The sequence below is a fragment of the Diceros bicornis genome, chromosome 11, assembly GCF_020826845.1.
Source record: "Diceros bicornis minor isolate mBicDic1 chromosome 11, mDicBic1.mat.cur, whole genome shotgun sequence".
Lineage (NCBI taxonomy): Eukaryota > Metazoa > Chordata > Mammalia > Perissodactyla > Rhinocerotidae > Diceros > Diceros bicornis.
Genome location: NC_080750.1, coordinates 64,671,243 through 64,688,261, shown reverse-complemented (window position 1 = coordinate 64,688,261; position 17,019 = coordinate 64,671,243). Strand labels below are relative to the sequence as shown.

At 37.2% G+C, this 17,019-nt stretch overlaps 1 protein-coding gene across 3 annotated transcripts in view; it reads right to left on the bottom strand.

Moving 5' to 3' along the window:
• Positions 1-17,019, bottom strand: part of KIF13B (kinesin family member 13B) — a 196,265-nt gene that overhangs the window by 107,925 nt on the left and 71,321 nt on the right. For all 3 annotated transcript variants that reach the window (XM_058550417.1, XM_058550415.1, XM_058550416.1), the window contains 5 exons: positions 15,422-15,509; positions 12,097-12,231; positions 9,935-10,047; positions 8,645-8,756; positions 322-534 (listed from right to left, as the gene is read on the bottom strand). In XM_058550417.1, coding sequence (XP_058406400.1) covers positions 322-534; positions 8,645-8,756; positions 9,935-10,047; positions 12,097-12,231; positions 15,422-15,509 — 661 coding nt within the window. The remainder of the gene's footprint in view (positions 1-321; positions 535-8,644; positions 8,757-9,934; positions 10,048-12,096; positions 12,232-15,421; positions 15,510-17,019) is intronic.

Sequence of the window (17,019 nt, the reverse complement as noted above, 5' to 3'; positions counted from 1 at the left end):
AAGTGTCTCTCTCTTTCTCTTCCTTATTCTATTATACCTCTTCTCTGACACCTATACTGTGGAAAGAAACATTTTATCAACTCCTTTTATTCTCTCTTCCTATTCAATCCTTTAACACCTGAAAAAACTCTCTAAATTTCAACTACGACAATCCATCTGTCTTCCTTTATTTATGACTCATCTTAAATTTCTCTTCCTATAGGAAATTCAAAAATCCTAAGTGGAATACTCATCACTTACGGCTAAGGGGAAGAAAATTCAAGATCTAGCTTTACTAGGTTTTCACAGACCCATGCAGCACTGCTCAGCTGTGCGTTATACCTCTGCTTTGGTTAGCTGCTCTCGGAGTTTTTCTACTTCTTCCCGGAGATCTCGGATAATTCGTGCATTAGGATCCTCATTCACCACAGCGTGGTTCACAATGTTCTTCGCGCGATCTGCATACCGCAGAGTTGAGAGGGTTTCGTCATAGTTATCAGCTGCTGGACTCACAGTAGCTACCATGGCTGTCTTGCTGTTACCCCCAAGACTGTCCTAGAGGAGAAAAGAAATTGAGCAGCATTTTAAAGTTGGAAGAAAACACCATATGAGAAATTTGAAGTCAGAAATGGTGAGATAATGTCTCAAGGTCAAACACATATTTAAGGACAAAGCTGGGACTAAAATACAGGTATACTGACTTCCAGGCCCAGGCTTCTTCTTCTCTGCCAAGGTACTTTTCTGCAAAAGGGAGCTTTGGTTTTTGAGAAAAAACAGGGAAACACAATGAAACCTACATTTATTTCAGTTTAATAGAAGTTAATTGTATGCCAATTTATCCTTTTTTAACAGGCAATAGGATACCATACGTCAGCAGACCACTCAGAATAAAAAAGGATGATTTCTTAAATGCCTACAAAATCTTCCTTAGAGGAACTGAACAATCATGATATTATCTGTTATCTAATCAAAGACTGATTACCTACAATCTACTCCATAATGCCATGTACTTGGAATCTCTGTGAAGCCTGAATAATGGCTCAGAAAGTATTGCTGTTACAAGCTATCAAGCTTGTAACAAGTAACAAGCTAAATTTTTTAAAACATAAGGTACAATTACAGTCTTAGAAAACAAAAGATATGCTGAAGGTACTTCATTTTATTCCCTCTGATAGCCTTTCAAAAACAACTAAAATAGGCTTCGTGTTCTACACAATCACTTCTATAGCTCAAAGAAAGATACTCATCTTCACAATACTAAAACTGGTAAGTATAGTGAAATGGGCTCCAACAAACTGAAAAAACTACTTTCTCACTTGAGAACATTAAAAATGACTATATATAACTCAGAATTACAAAACTACACTTGGGAAATCAAGTCTACCAACTCCACTTCACCATTCAAATGTGTAAGTAATCCATCTGCGGCAGGCAAGCTTGCAGCCTCCAAGCTGGCACCAACGCATCATCCCCCTCCCTTGGTGGGCAGGACTTGCTGACTTGCCTCTAACCAATAGAACACAGAGGAGGTGACAGCCTGCCACTTCTGAGATTAGATTATAAAAAGACTGTGGCTTCTGTGGTAGGTGTTTTCTCTTGCTCTGGGGAGAAATCACTGCCCTGAGTGAGGTGGCTTCATTCACAGGAGTTTGGAAGTAGATCTTCTGAAGCCTGCTGACAATAATTTAGGTGAGCAGATTCAACTCCAGTCAAGCCTTGCGATGACTGCACCCCCAGATGACACTGATTGCAGCCACATGAGAGACCCCAGCCAGAACCATTTAGTTAAGCTGCACCCAGAATCCTGACCCATAGAAACTGTGAGACGATAAATGACTGTTGTTTCCAGCTATTATGTGTTGGGGGTCATCTGTTACATTGCAATAGGTAACTACTAATATATCATCCCAGGATGAGAAGAATTAAGCAAAAGACCAGATTCAATACCATCTTTCAGTAATAGAATATCACTGAACTATAGATTCTCAACATTAGAGAGAATATTCAAACAGGCCAGTATTGGGGAATTCATTAGATCACAAGAAAGCCAACTCTACCTTTGAGTGGCATTAACCAACATAAAATTCTTACTCTTGAAGATACAAAGTTTTTCCAATAGCAACGTATCTAAAATTTGTTCAAGCAATTTCTGATTTACACAGTCTTTGTGCACAAACTTTACTTAGTCCTCAGACTTTTGTGAATTACATTATTAGTATCCCTATTTTACTGATGAAAAAACAGAGGTTTATTCTGACAAAGGTGGTTGAATATCCCGCCTAAAGATCCAGAACTAGTAAAACGAAAACATTCTACTCCAGTTGTCTTCTGCGTTCCAGTGCAACATGACTTCCACTCCCCCACAACTACCCACAGTAACACAGTAACAAAATAACACCTGCCAACATAGCGAGAGCTCAGACCTGAGGAATAAGTAAGGTGAACCTGACACCTTTCCAAATTATTTTGTCCTAGTGTCAGAAACAAAATAATTCCCTAGGCATTTCTAACAATTCAATATAATCACAGACAATGTGTCCACTTATTCATCCATTACTGAAAATTTGGTTTTCCACAGAAAATCCAGCTAAGATCATTATATCTTTGAAGAAAATACACTTTAATACACGAAAAGGAAGGAAATACAAGTAATTTGGGCTTTTGGAAGCAAAAGCAATTTCTGTGAGGCCTGATGATTGCTTGCTTCACTCTTCACTTCTAGACACTGATCTCACATTGTTGGCACCAAGCTTTGGCAACTTCCAGGAAAATGTCTAGAATCATCCCATGCACATTAATGAAATGCCAATGTTATATATAAAGACCACAGGAAGGACATCTCAGATTGCAACTCAGTTCACTAGCAACACTGTGGTGGGGTGCTGCCCTTCAAGAACTACTGCATTCTGCCAGCCCACATGAACAGCAAATGCTATTGGGTAAAAGGCGAATTGTAACAATGACTACCAAAGGAAAAAAGCATGCACATTGTGCTTCAATTTGTGCTGAGAAAAGGAAACCTGGCAAACAACAAATATTTGATATTTGAAAAGCCCTTGTGCATGAGCAACAATATGCTTATATTCAAAAATGGCCTCATGCCATCAGCAAAAAGGAAACAGCAACAAAAGAACTGGCACTCATTTAAGGAGAAAGTATAAAGCTTCTAGTTTACTCTTTAATTGTTTAATTAGGCAAATCAGATGAGCTTTGTTTCAAATGTAGCAATGGCAAATTAAATGGACACAGAAAAGAAATTTAATTTTGGAAGTCAGAATTTTTTAAGCTGAAAGAACTCTTTGAAGTCATCTAATCAAATTATTTCATTTTACAGATGAGAAAGTGAGACCCAGGAAGACTGACAGACTTACCAAAGGTTATACTGCTAGTTCAGAGCAGAGCTGAAATTATTCATGCATTCAACTCTTCATGGAGTTTACTATCTTGAGGGTGAGGCTGGTGAGCAAATACTATATGATAATAACTAAAGTAGGGATAAATACAATATGGTCTGGGAAAACAGAGAAAGAGCAGAAAGCCCAGTCTTGAAAGGTTAGGGGAGACTCCCAGAGAAAGTGACATTTGAGACCTAAAGATAAATAAGCATCACCCAGGTAAAGGGGAAGGGGGAAGAAAACAGGAGGAGAGATTGAAGAGAGGAAGAAGAATGTTCCAAACAGAGTAAGAATAAAGTCCTAGAAGTAAGAGCACTCATCACTTAGCTAGAATTTATAATAGCAAGAGCAAAAGATGAACAGTGAGAAGGAGGGAGGGTTCAGATTACAAAGGGCCTAGTAAGTCACAAGGCATTAAAGAATCTGGACTTCATCATAAGGGCCTCTGGAGAATTACTGAAGAGATTTAAGTTTCAGAACAGTATTAATTTAGAAAGATATTGCAACCTAACTGTAAAGAATGGAATGGACTAAGAAAGCTCAAGGGAGATGTTTCAATCATCCAGACGAGAGATGAAAGTCACTTTCATTAGGTAAGTGGCAGTAAGAATGGAAAAAAGTGGAGGAATTCAAAAGATATTCATTATCGGAGGATTCATTACCAGAAGTTACTCAATGATAAGAGACTCATATTTACAAGGTTACATGGAGAAGCAAAAATCACCTTAATACAAAATGTTTCTCCACTGACCACTTACCAAAGGAGTAACCACTGAACCCTCCCTGACAGAAGAGCACTCACATCTATCCCCCATGGAATCACCAAGTGTAGTTAGTTTCTCTCACTCTCAGATGTTGTAAACATCAAGAGCACAACATAATTACAATGCAAATACAATGCAAAAAAAACTTGGAAAAGAAATAAAATACCTAGGAAGAAATTTAACCAAGGAGGTGGAAGACCTATACACTGAAAACTTTAAGACATTGTTGAAAGAAATGGAAGAAGACACAAAGAAATGGAAAGATATTCCATGCTCATGGATTGGAAGAATTAACATAGTTAAAATGTCCATATTATCTAAAGCAATCTACAGATTCAATGCAATTCCTATCAAAGTCCCAAGGATATTTTTCATGGAAATAGAACAAAGAATCCTAAAATTTATATGGAACAACAAAAGACCCTGAATAGCCAAAACAACCCTGAGGAAAAAGAACAAAGCTGGAGGTTCACACTCTCTGATTTCAAAACATACTACACAGCTATAATAATCAAAACAGCATAGTACTGGCAGAAAAACAGACAAACAGACCAATGGAACAGAATTCAGAGCCCAGAAATAAACCCACACATCTATGAACAGCTAATTTTTGACAAAGGAACCAAGAACATACAATGGAGAAAAGAAAGTCTCTTTAAAAAGGGTGCTGAGAAAACTGGACAACCACATCCAAAAACATGAAAGTAGACCACTATCTCACACCATACACAAAAATTAACTCAAAATGGATTAAACACTTGAATGTAAAACCTGAAACAATAAAACACCTAGAAGAAAACATAGGCAGTATGCTCTTTGACATCAGTCTTAGCAGTATCTTTTTGAATATGTCTCCTCAGGCAAGGGAAACAAAAGAAAAAATAAAGAAATGGGACCACATCAGACTAAAAAGCTTCTGCGTAGCAAAGGAAACTACTAACAAAACAAAAAGACAACCTGCCAATTGGGAGAAAATATCTGCAAATCATCTATCTGATAAGGAGTTAATATCCAAAATATATAAAGAACTCATTCAACTTAACAACAGAAAAACAAACAACCCAATTAAAAAATGGGCAGAGGATCTGAACAGACATTTTTCCAAAGAAGATATACAGATGGCCAACAGGCAGATGAAAAGATGTTCAACATCACTAATTATTAGGGAAATGCAAATCAAAACCACAATGAGATATTACCTCACACCCATCAGAATGGCTTTTATTAAAAAGACAAGAAATAACAACTGTTGGAGAGGATGTGGGAAAAAGGGAACCCTTGTACACTGCTGGTAGGAATGCAAACTGGTATAGCCACTATGGAAAACAGATTCCTCAAAATATTAAAAACAGAACTACCATATGATCCAGCTATTCCACTTCTGGATATTTACCCAAAGAACACAAAAAATCCTAATTCAAAAAGACATAGGCACCCCTATGTTCACTGCAGAATAATTCACAGTAGACAAGGCTTGGAAACAACCTAAATGCCCATCAACAGATAAATGGATAAAGAAGATGTGTTATATATACAATAGAATACTACAAAAAGAGATGAAATCTTGCCATTTGCGACAACATGGATGGATCTTGAGGGTATTATGCTAAGCGAAATAAGTTAGATGCAGTAAGCCAAATACCATATGATTTCACTCATATGTGGAAGATAAAAACAACAACAAACAAACACATAGACAAGAGAATAGATTGGTGGTTACCAAAGGGGAAGGGTGGAGAGTGCAAGCGGTAAAAGGGCACATATGTACCGTGACAGACGGCAACTACACTTTTGGTGGTGAACATGACTGTAGTCTACAGAGAAGTCAAAATATAATGATACACACCTGAAATTTATAAAAACCAATGTTACCTCAAGAAAAAATTAATTTAAAAAAATTACAAATCTTACAGAGGATGAGCAATTTCATGAGTTCGATGAAAGTTATGTTGGAGAATACTAAAAACATATACCAAGTCGAACAAGGATCAGGGAGAATTAGACTAAGAATTAAAGAAGGAAAAAGCAACAGGAACATAAAAGTCACCTCAAAAGAGATGATTTGCGTCTCAATGGATTCCAAGAGGCCTTGGGGAAAACAGTTTAAACCCCCAAATATGTTTTGCAAAAATGCCCCTACTTATGATCTTCCTGCAAAAGCCAAACACGATCAACAAGGTCATATCATTTTTAAGGAAAAAATATGACAAAAACCAAGGAAACTATTCATTTCTTTAACCCAAGAATTAACACACAGAAGTTACAATTACAACGTAATTTTACTAAACCGAAGATATAGTCAGCTTTTTTAAAAAGTGTATGGTTTTGTTCCTCAACTTAAGTATTTTCAACAGTTTATATCAATGTCTGGGAAAAGTCAGGTGTGTCTCCTTCTAATGAAAAGTAACCTCTGATAAGAGCACAGCCTGGGCAAAAGAAGATGGGCAGCGAAGCCACCCCTGGATTCCAATCTTATTTCTGCCATTTACTAGTTCTGCATGCGTTACCTCACCTATGAAATGGGCACACCACCATTTACCTCCCAAGAAGTAAATGAGATAATGTATATGAAGCACTGAGCCCAGTACCTGATTTTCCTAAAACAAGTTCTCCTGGCCTCCAGCCTATAGAATGGCCACTCAATAATTACCTAGGCCATTTTAACTACGTCAATTTATTTAACAAAAGATAGTTCCTATTGTTGGTTTAAATGGACTGAAGTAGCAACATTGAAACAACAGGACAATAAATATTCTTTTAAACCAGGCATATCCAGGGAACAATCATGAATGATCAGGAAATATTTCTGTGGAAAGGTTGAAGAAGAAATAAGTATCTTATTGAGATTTCTTCTGGAAATTAAACAAATGAGATTTCAAGGTTAATTACTGACACATGAAGACCAGTACAATTATTTCCTTGGTAGTGAAATGTTCTGTAATATCTCTTTAACTCAAGAGTTATTTAGAACGGTTTTTAATTATCAAATTGTGTTTGTTTATCCTTTTGTTTTAAAAATTTCTAATTTTTTGGGCCGGCCTGTGGCTTGGCGGTTAAGTGCGCGTGCTCCGCTGCTGGCGGCCAGGGTTCGGATCCCGGGCGCGCACTGAGGCACTGCTTCTCCCGCCATGCTGAGGCCGAGTCCCACATACAGCAACTAGAAGGATGTGCAGCTATGACATACAACTATCTACTGGGGCTTTTGGGGGAAAAAAATAAATAAATAAAATCTTAAAAAAAAAAAAAAAATTTTCTAATTTTGCCGCATTTTGACCAAAGGAAATAATCTACCTGATTTTCTACTGTGGCAAATTTCACTCAATACATCACATTGAAATGGTGTGCAGAGTTTTAGAAAGTAAAACTGAATACTAGTAACCCTTTGACGGTGTAGAAACTATGAGAAAACCCTACTCCCTTCACAAATGCAGTTCTCTAAACATGTCACGGACTGAGTCAAAAGTTGTGTCCTCTAGTAAGCTACTTAGGGGCCTGTGTTTAATTCATCTTTGCATCCTCAACCCCTAGCACAATGAGTAACAAGTGTTCAACACATTCTTGATCAAGGAGAAAATGAGCCATCACAAGACTAAACAGGGCTCATAAAAGTATTTCTCCATTTTAAAAAAATAAAAGACTATTATTTTATATAGGTAAACTATTTTGTTCCAGGCTGGCCACTCTATAATGAGTTAAACTGTCACAAGATTTTATATCCTCTAATCCCTAGACCAATATCCAATTCACCAAGACTAAAAGGGCACCTCCAGGACAAGAGGAAACTTGGAAACAGTCTCTCTTTTCACCAAACTCCTATTACATGTCATTGATATCTCCCTCGTGGAATCACTAACTCACGTTGTAATATTTTGAGTACACATCTTATCTTATCTCCCTTACTAGTCTCTGAGCAATTAGAGGACAAGGAATGTCCTGCATTTCTTTACATTTTCCTCATAGCACTTCATACAGTTTTTTTTTCTAATTTCTATTTCTCTCATTCACATGGGATCAATTAACCAATGAATGACCATGTGCTCTACTCTGTATCCTTACACAACACCTTTAAGAAGCTGAAAGCAAATTAAAATGATCATGAGTAATCTTAAAGTCAAACAGAAAAACAAAGCCCAAATGTCAGTCAAACAAAAGGAACCTGTGAGAAAGCTGGAACAGTCCAGCTGAGTCTGTAAGACAGCAGGAGCTCCTTTTCTATGACTCACGCAGCTATCAGATTAGCGCTAGCTCTTTTTTCTATTTCCCCAAATCTCAGAGGCAATTACGCGATTCAGTGTGCCCGAAACTCCCACTGCTTCTAGGTTCTGGTGAATCAGGAAGAAATCTATGCTTAATCCATTAAAATTATGATTATCATTTAAGAGCCTAATGATTATAATTCTGAACACTGATGGAGGAAATGACAATTGGGAGGGATTAATATTCTACTCTTTATTCTTACTTTTCACCAACCACCAAGAGTATGCCAGGAAAGAAAAAAAAACTTACTTTGAGCAGCCAAGTGAGAACTGAATCACGATATGGAACAAATTTATTCTTGTTTTTGCCAGCACTCTGATCTGCTAGGGCTGAGATAACCAGACCGAGGGTTGTGAGGGACCTGCATGGTGCAACAAACCATAATAATCATAAAAAACTGAGTATATCAAATGTCACATTTTAGCACAAAGATTGAACATCAAGATGCCTTTGTACCTGGCATGAGAACAGCACTGTTGTCAGCATTTTGCTACTCAGTTTAAAAACACATACACTCTAAAAGCTGATATCTCTCTAACACTACTGTAAGCAATAAAATTGCTTAGCTCGATTATTATTTTTCATTTTCGTAAATAAAACATGTGAGCTGTAAACCTTTACGTCAAGATAACAACACAAACACCTCATAGCTTTACGAAAAGGAAGTCAAAATCATAATACACTTAATTAAAACACAGTACAAGGCAAAAAAATTTTTATTTATATATATATATATCAATCCCCGTTCAATAATAGCATAGCATCTGGATGAGGGTGTTCTATGATCTCCAGCTGGTTACCGATGACTTGATATCTCACTACATGTCCTTCTGGGAGCCACAAAGATAGCCCACAGGAGCTAACAATTTAGCTTGAGGTAGAAAAGATAGCCATATGAAGGAACTGGTGAACAACACATTACCTCATAAAGCCCTAGCTTCTTGGAATCAATAAGCACAGCAGTCATAGAAGACAAAGCCCGATGTGGCTAGCACGTTGTTGTTTGTTCAGACAGTGACACCCAGGTCAAGATCAACAGCTGGACTCTGACAGACAACTTATCTTTGATCTTTTCTATAGCTTAGACCAGTGGTTCTCAACTGAAGGGTGACTATGCCCCGACAGAGCTACTGGCTATGTATGGAGATAATTTGGGTTGTCACAACTGGGGGTGGGGGAGAGAGGGGGCAGATACTACTGCCATCTAGTGGGCAGAGGCCAGGGATGCCACTAAACATCCTACAATACACAGGACCACCTCCCAGGAAAAAGAATTACTAGGCCCCAATCTCAATAGGACTGCTCTTGAGAAACCTCTGACCTGACTGAGGCTGTGCTCCTCAGCCCCATCAGACATCACAACAAAACATAAAACAGGTTCGGGCACGTAAAAAAATACATATCTGAAAAAGATTCTAAACTATTTATTCATTATAACCTTAATCAGTCCAGAATCTTATTCTTTTAATAACCACAGGAGTTCCCCTATCTGGCTGTTAAATCAATAGAGCAATAAAAGTAAGCGTCTGAAAGCCTTACTTGTTGATATTGCTGCCCTCCTTCAGCCTGTCACCTGCAGCGCCAGTCTTCGTTGCTCGCTCACTGCCAGCTAAATCAACCAAGCTCAGTTTGCCCACTTTCTCTCCAGACGTCTGGAAAGTAAATTGACAAATACTACTCAACAGTTAAAGAATAAAGAAAGTAATACTGTCTCTACCGAATAAGTTCTTTATCAAAATCCTTTATTAAAGAGTTATTTACTGTTACCTCAAAATTAGTTTGCACTGCTATAAAACAGTATTAAGAAAACCGTACAATCTAGCAGTAGATACACACAAAATTATACACAACTCTACTAATTCAGATAGAGTGAAATTTATCTCAGAAAAACAGTGCCTCCCAAAATGGAACATTCTGAAGGGAACTCAATAAAATTTTCATAGAGAAGTATACAAAAGCACTTATAAAATATAAATTTTTATATAATTTGAAACTATGCTTAAATTTCATGAATATTTACCAATCATTCTAAGGGAAAATATTTGCAATTATTACTGATGTAAAAAAAAAACATTAATCTGACTTTTATACAATAGGAAGATCCCTCAAAAATTCCACTCTCTCTAAAATTTTTCATATTATTGTTATACAATCACTCCCTTATTTCATAATTCCAGGTATTAAATTTACACATTTTCCTAGTTGATATTATATATATATACATAGTGATAGTTTCCTTTATCAAAAATGTTCTATTATCAATTCATATATATAAAATATAACTCAGCAGCAATATAAGAAATGTGGGAAACCAATGCCAAAATCTATAGACTGGATCATTTTTTAAAACTTTTCTTTAAAATACACATTTATATTTATTTCCATAAATAAATATGTTGCTAACAAAAGAATATTCAGGTTCTCAAATCAAAAGTACTTTTGGTTAAAAAAAAAGAATTCAGTATGCTTTTTGTTTTACGCTGAAAAGGAAATAGGAAACAAAGAACTTTTTCTTGTTAGACTAATCTTGCTGTGATGGTAAAAGAAGAAAAATATGATAAAATCTTGCCAAAATTTAGCACTTTGCCAGGGTGATTATTTTAGCTTCTGGTATTTGAAACTGACTTGCTGACAGGTGGGCATCATAATAAAATATGCAAAAATTCACACTAAAATGTGAGTCACAGGGAAGTTTTCAGGGTATAGAAGCATATATATCTCTGGCTCTGTTTACTCTTCATAAGCTTCAAAACCAAATACTCAAAAAATTACTCCACAAATCTAGCCATCTTATAGTACAATTCCCCCAGTGCAATTTATTCCTTCTAATACTTAGCTGTTTAGCAGAAGGTAGTATTTCAAAAGTATCTCCACTACATCAGCTGGAGTATTAACATTAGCTTCCACTGTTAGCCATCATAATTTAAAGCTTTGTCAAAAAGTGCTGTGGCAGAGACTCTAGACCATCAGCTTGAATAACTTCTGTTCCACCTGGCTTTAGGTAGAGAGGGTAGAGAGCTAAAACCTACATTTCTCAGACTCTCTTGCAGCCAGGGTTCAGGATGTGACTTAGGTCTGTCAGTCAGATACACTTGCTTAAGATTTGGAAAGCAAAAGTAAAGCAGAGGCCATTCCCCTGCCCCTTTTTTGTTTTTTTCTGCTGGGAAGCAGGATGGCGGAAATATGAGGTTTTCTACAAGAGCATCCCAGCGCACACTCTCCAGCTTCCAGGGTGCTGCTGAAGCTGGAGAGTGTAACAAGAAAGATGACACACATGAAAGAGTCTACTAGTTGCCTCCTTTTATCCAGTCTCTTCTTTCCAGAAGCTAGGGCTGACTCCTGTCTCCTGGATCACAGCAATGCTATGGGGTGTGCCTGGAACTCACAGCTCACAGCACAGTGGCAGCCTCACAGGTAGTAGCATCCCTGGTGGATAAGATCTGTGTTGTTCTGGGAGTTATTCCTAGAGATTCAATCTAGAACCCACTCCTCCTCAGGTGTTCCAACAACTCTATAATCATCCAAATCTCTCCAATAAATCTCTTTCTGTTTACCTAGAGTGGCTTCTGTTTCTTATCCTGAGTCCTAATTGATACACATGTCTAGCTAGGACTTTAAGTCATCTTATACCTGAAGGGAATAAGATAAACCATGATCCACTTAAGGGAAGAAAAAAAAAAGTCGTGCAACTGAACACCTACCCCAGACTTCACGTCGTACAAAGTATGTGTGAGGGTGATTTTGAAGACCGCATGGGATCGGCTACTCTCCTCATTCATGTTGGTTGCAGCAACTGTACGAGATTTGTTACCTTCAGACATCAAAGACTCAATATCCTAAGTTGAAACAAGTCATAGATGCACGTCATTATCTGTCTAACAAGTATTAAAATTCTGCTATACTATAAAATGCATTACAAGTTTCACTACTTAGTCAACCACATTTGGAGTTTACATTGTTTTTCAATGAACATTAAGAATACACAGAGAACAACAGCCAATACTGTTTATGAAAACTCAAATAAATTACATTATTTTCTGTACATGCAGACTGAAGTGGCAACTTTAAGAATTACAAGTTTAGAAGCTACACGTTAAGGCCCACAAATACACCATGCCAATCCTCATCTAATCTAGAAATTTTTAAGGTTTAGTTTCTTTAATTACAGAAGCAATAGAAGTTAATTGTTAAATCAAATTAGATTACAGTCATGTGCCACATAATGACATTTCGGTCAACGACAAATCACATATATGACAGTGGTCCCATAGTGGTACACCTAGTACCATATGGCCTAGGTGTATAGTAGGCTATACCACCTAGGTGTCTAAGTACACTCTATGATATTTGCACAGCGACAAAATCACCTAACGACACATTTCTCAGAATGTAACCCTGTCATTAAGCAGCGCATGACTGTATACAAATAATCAACAAACAAAAATAATTTGTAACCCCTTCAAGCAGGCATAGCACTATATCACTACCTTGGTGTATCTTACCAGACCTCTTTTTAAAAATGAGAACATCAAGAGACTACTTTTTCTGCACAGATTTACTGCTTTGTTGCCATTGCTGCTAAAACAGGGACAGCATGAGGCAATAGAAAGATCATGGGATCTTCATCTTTAAAAATGTTATAAGCTCTAAAACAGTTACTTAACCAATCTGAATTTTAGTTTCATAAATAACCATATGGATCTATAACATCATCTACCTTACAAGGATTTTAATGAGGAACAACAAAGATGATATGTGTCAAAGAGTCTGCTAGTTGCCTCCTTTTATGCAGTCTCTTCTTTCCAGTAAAGGAACCCAATCTTTAGCTGAGCACATTGCAGCATAGCTGAGAGACTATATTTCCCAGATGCCCTTGCAGCTCAGTCTGGCCATATGACTAAGTTTTAGCAAATGAGAGGTTAAGTATAATACAGGTCACTGGGAATTTTCCTTAAAGGGAGTAGGCATGCTATTACACTTTGGTTCTAAGAGCCACCCTGACCTATGAGAATAAGGGCATTACCACAGAGCTGGCGGACTCTAGGTCCCTAACAGCATCTTTGGAGCCACCATACTAGCTCTCTCACCATTCCTTCTTTCATTCGTTTGTTCACGCAAATATATATTGAAAGCACCTACTATGTGCCAGGTAAAGTTTAAGATACTGAGGATACATAATGATCAAAACAGGTAATAATTCATTTTCCAAAGAACTTAAATCTTGTTACATTTTTTCTGTCATATGCAACCAAACACAACGCTGACACACATATGTAAAAACTTTGAAAATCATAAGATTCTATTTTGCTGTATAAATGGAAAAGAATAATGTTTAAGGAAAAATTCAACATGATAAATAAAAAGCCTCAAAATAAAAACATTAACTGCGAAAAGAGGTATAAGTAGGCACCAGAATGAAAAAACCACAACAAAAGGTAACAACCACAATTTTCTAGATCCATTCTAAATCCATTTTAGATTCATTAAATCTGACAATCCTGAGGCTTAATGTAAAAGCTTTACCCTATTTAGCCTATATTTATTCACTGGTCTCTAATCTGTTGTCTCATGCATAAACTCTGTACTGAGCCTTTTAATTTTTTAAACAGGCAAAATGTCTTTTTATACTTTCCAATCTCCTCTGAGATCTCAAAAAACATCCTGATCTCTCTCTGATGCTGCATAAATAAGTTCTCAAATGATCATTATTAAAATAGTCATGCGTTGCTTAACTATGGGGATAAGTTCTGAGAGATATGTTGTTAGGCGATTTCGTAGTTGTGCGAATATCAGAGTGTATTTACACAAACCTAGATTGTATAACCTACTACACTCACAGGCTATTTGGTACTAATCCTATGACCCCACCCTTGTATATGTGGTTCATCATTGACCAAAATGCCATTATGCATTGCACGACTGTAACAACAATACCTAACATTTATATAAGTACTCTAGAGTTTTCAAAGACTTTCACATGCATTATCCCATATGATCTCCTCCAGGAAGCCTTCTGGACATCATCCTCCCTAGACACCTACCTATCCATTTAAGTTAGGTACGCCTTCTCCAAACTACAATGAATCTTGAACATGCATCTGTCACTGAATTTAAAACCATGTTTTATAATACCTTTATAACATCTATAAGCATCTTGAGGGAATGGACCATCTCATTCATTTTTTATATTCTCAGTACCTAGCACAATGCCTGGCACACGGTAGGTGTTCAACAGATGTTTATCAAATGAAGTAAGTAATGTTTACTAAATGAAGTATCATTGACCAAATGACAAAATTGATTAATGAACAAAGGAACAAATGAACCTACCTCATAAGATGGTCAAGACAATAAAATATTTTCATTTTAAAAATTAGGACCAAGAGGCTTGGTGAGGTAGGGTGAATGATCCAGAGTCATATATGAGTTGTACAAAAGGATTAAGTTTCACCAAATCAACACTCTCTGACTCTTAACTCAATGTATGTTACATCATAGCATCTCACCCCACCCCCATTTCCCTAACTTGCAAAGCCGGATGGATTCACACAAAGTAGAACTGTGAAGTCTGAAAATGAAGAGAACTAACTAAAGGCCAGTGAGTGATTCTCTCAAATCAGAAACAGGCTTTGAATTCCAACTACTCAACTTACATATTTTATTCCATTAAATCAACTAAATCACAAGCAACTTCATTACTTCATGTACTACTAAGGAAGAAAAAAAAGCTGCCATTTATCATTTTTAGATGTAATTGTGAGGCACATCACAATTTTAGAGCTCACAAAATATGAAAAAAATGTGTCTCACAATAGATGAATAGGAATGCCCTGCAAATACGTATACCTTCTCTCAAAATAAAACTGTCCTAATAGTCATATACAGCTCTTTAAGTAAAAAATTTTTGTAAAAAGTGATTTATTAAGTGATACTACTATAAATTTAATTTCAAAAAAATAATCATCACAAATTAAACCAAAAAAAACTTGCTACACTGAATTTAGTTTACATAAAGGAAGTTGTTACCTTATAGCTTGTGACGGCCAGTTTAGAAAGTCCATCAACATAGGGTCCCAACACATTGTGCTCTCTGACTTTTAACGTTTGACGGCTTCTGTTTATTAAAAACAAAGAAACGATTTTTAAACAATAACCTGTTTTTTAAAGGACTCAACTGTGCTCCATAAAGTATATACTGAATTCAACAAAGATCCCATATAAATAAAACCAACTGACTTTATCTCAGAAGAATTTAAACTAAAATTTAAAATCTTGACTGGTAAGAAAAACTTCATAATGTGGTAAAATATCACTCACTCAAAAGGGTACACTGTGGGATGTCTATTTACTACCACAAAGAATGCAGACTCAAATAAATACAAACAATCTATTTGTCATATCACAGAATGTGGTACAAAGAGCAGAAATTCAGCAAATGTTAACTGTGCAAGAAAGGAAAATTACAGACCAACCTGAATCATGAATAAAGACAGACAGACAAAAGACAACAAACTGTGTCTAATAATGATTTAAAAACTTAAAATTGGGCTTAGTCCAGGACTGCCAGGTTGTTTTAACACTGGAAAAAGATTCATGACCTCTACCACATTGATAGACTAAAGGGAAAAAGAACAGACATGATCACATCAATAAGTGTAGAAAAAAGTATTCAATAAAATTAAATACTCATTCATAAATAAAAAATAAACCACTTAGCAAACAAGGAACTGATAAACGCAGTAAAGGGCATCTGCCAAAAACCTAGAGCATTTAGCATAGTCAATGATATCAACCAAAAAATATTAAGAATATTTGTTGACGATTGTATGACATGTGAATTATATCTCAAAAACGCTCTTTAAAAAATAAAAACAGGCCGGCCCCGTGGCGTAGCTGTTAAGTGCGCGTGCTCCACTGCTGGCAGCCCAGGGTTCGCAGGTTTGGATCCTGGGTGCGTACCGATGCACCGCTTGTCAGGCCGGCTGTGGCGACATCCCATAGTGGAGGAAGTTGGGCACAGATGTTAGCCTAGGGCCGGTCTTCCTCAGCAAAAAGAGGAGGATTGGCATGGATGTTAGCCCAGGGCTGATCTTCCTCACGTAAAAATAAATAAATAAATAAATAAAGGCAAACTCGCCCTTTCCTAAAAAAAAAAAAAAAAAAACAGGGGCCAGTCCCGTGGCGTAGTGGTTAAGTTCGAGTGTCTGCGGTTCGCAGGCCCAGATCCTGGGCATGGACCTACACACCACTCATCAAGCCATGCTGTGGAGGCCCACATACAAAGTGGAGGAAGACCCACACAGATGTCAGCTCAGGCACAATCTTCCTCAAGCAGAAAGCGGAGGATTGGCAGCAGATGTTAGCTCAGGGTTGATCTTCCTCACCAAAAAAATAAAAAATAAACACATTACAATAAAAAAAAAGACTATTTGGGGGCCGGCCCAGTGGCACAAGCAGTTAAGTGTGCGCGCTCCGCTGCGGCGGCCTAGGGTTCGCCAGTCGGATCTCGGGTGCGCACCGACGCACTGCTTGTCAAGCCATGCTGTGGCGGCATCCCATATAAAGTAGAGGAAGATGGGCAAGGATGTTAGCCCAGGGCCAGTCTTCCTCAGCAAAAAAAGAGG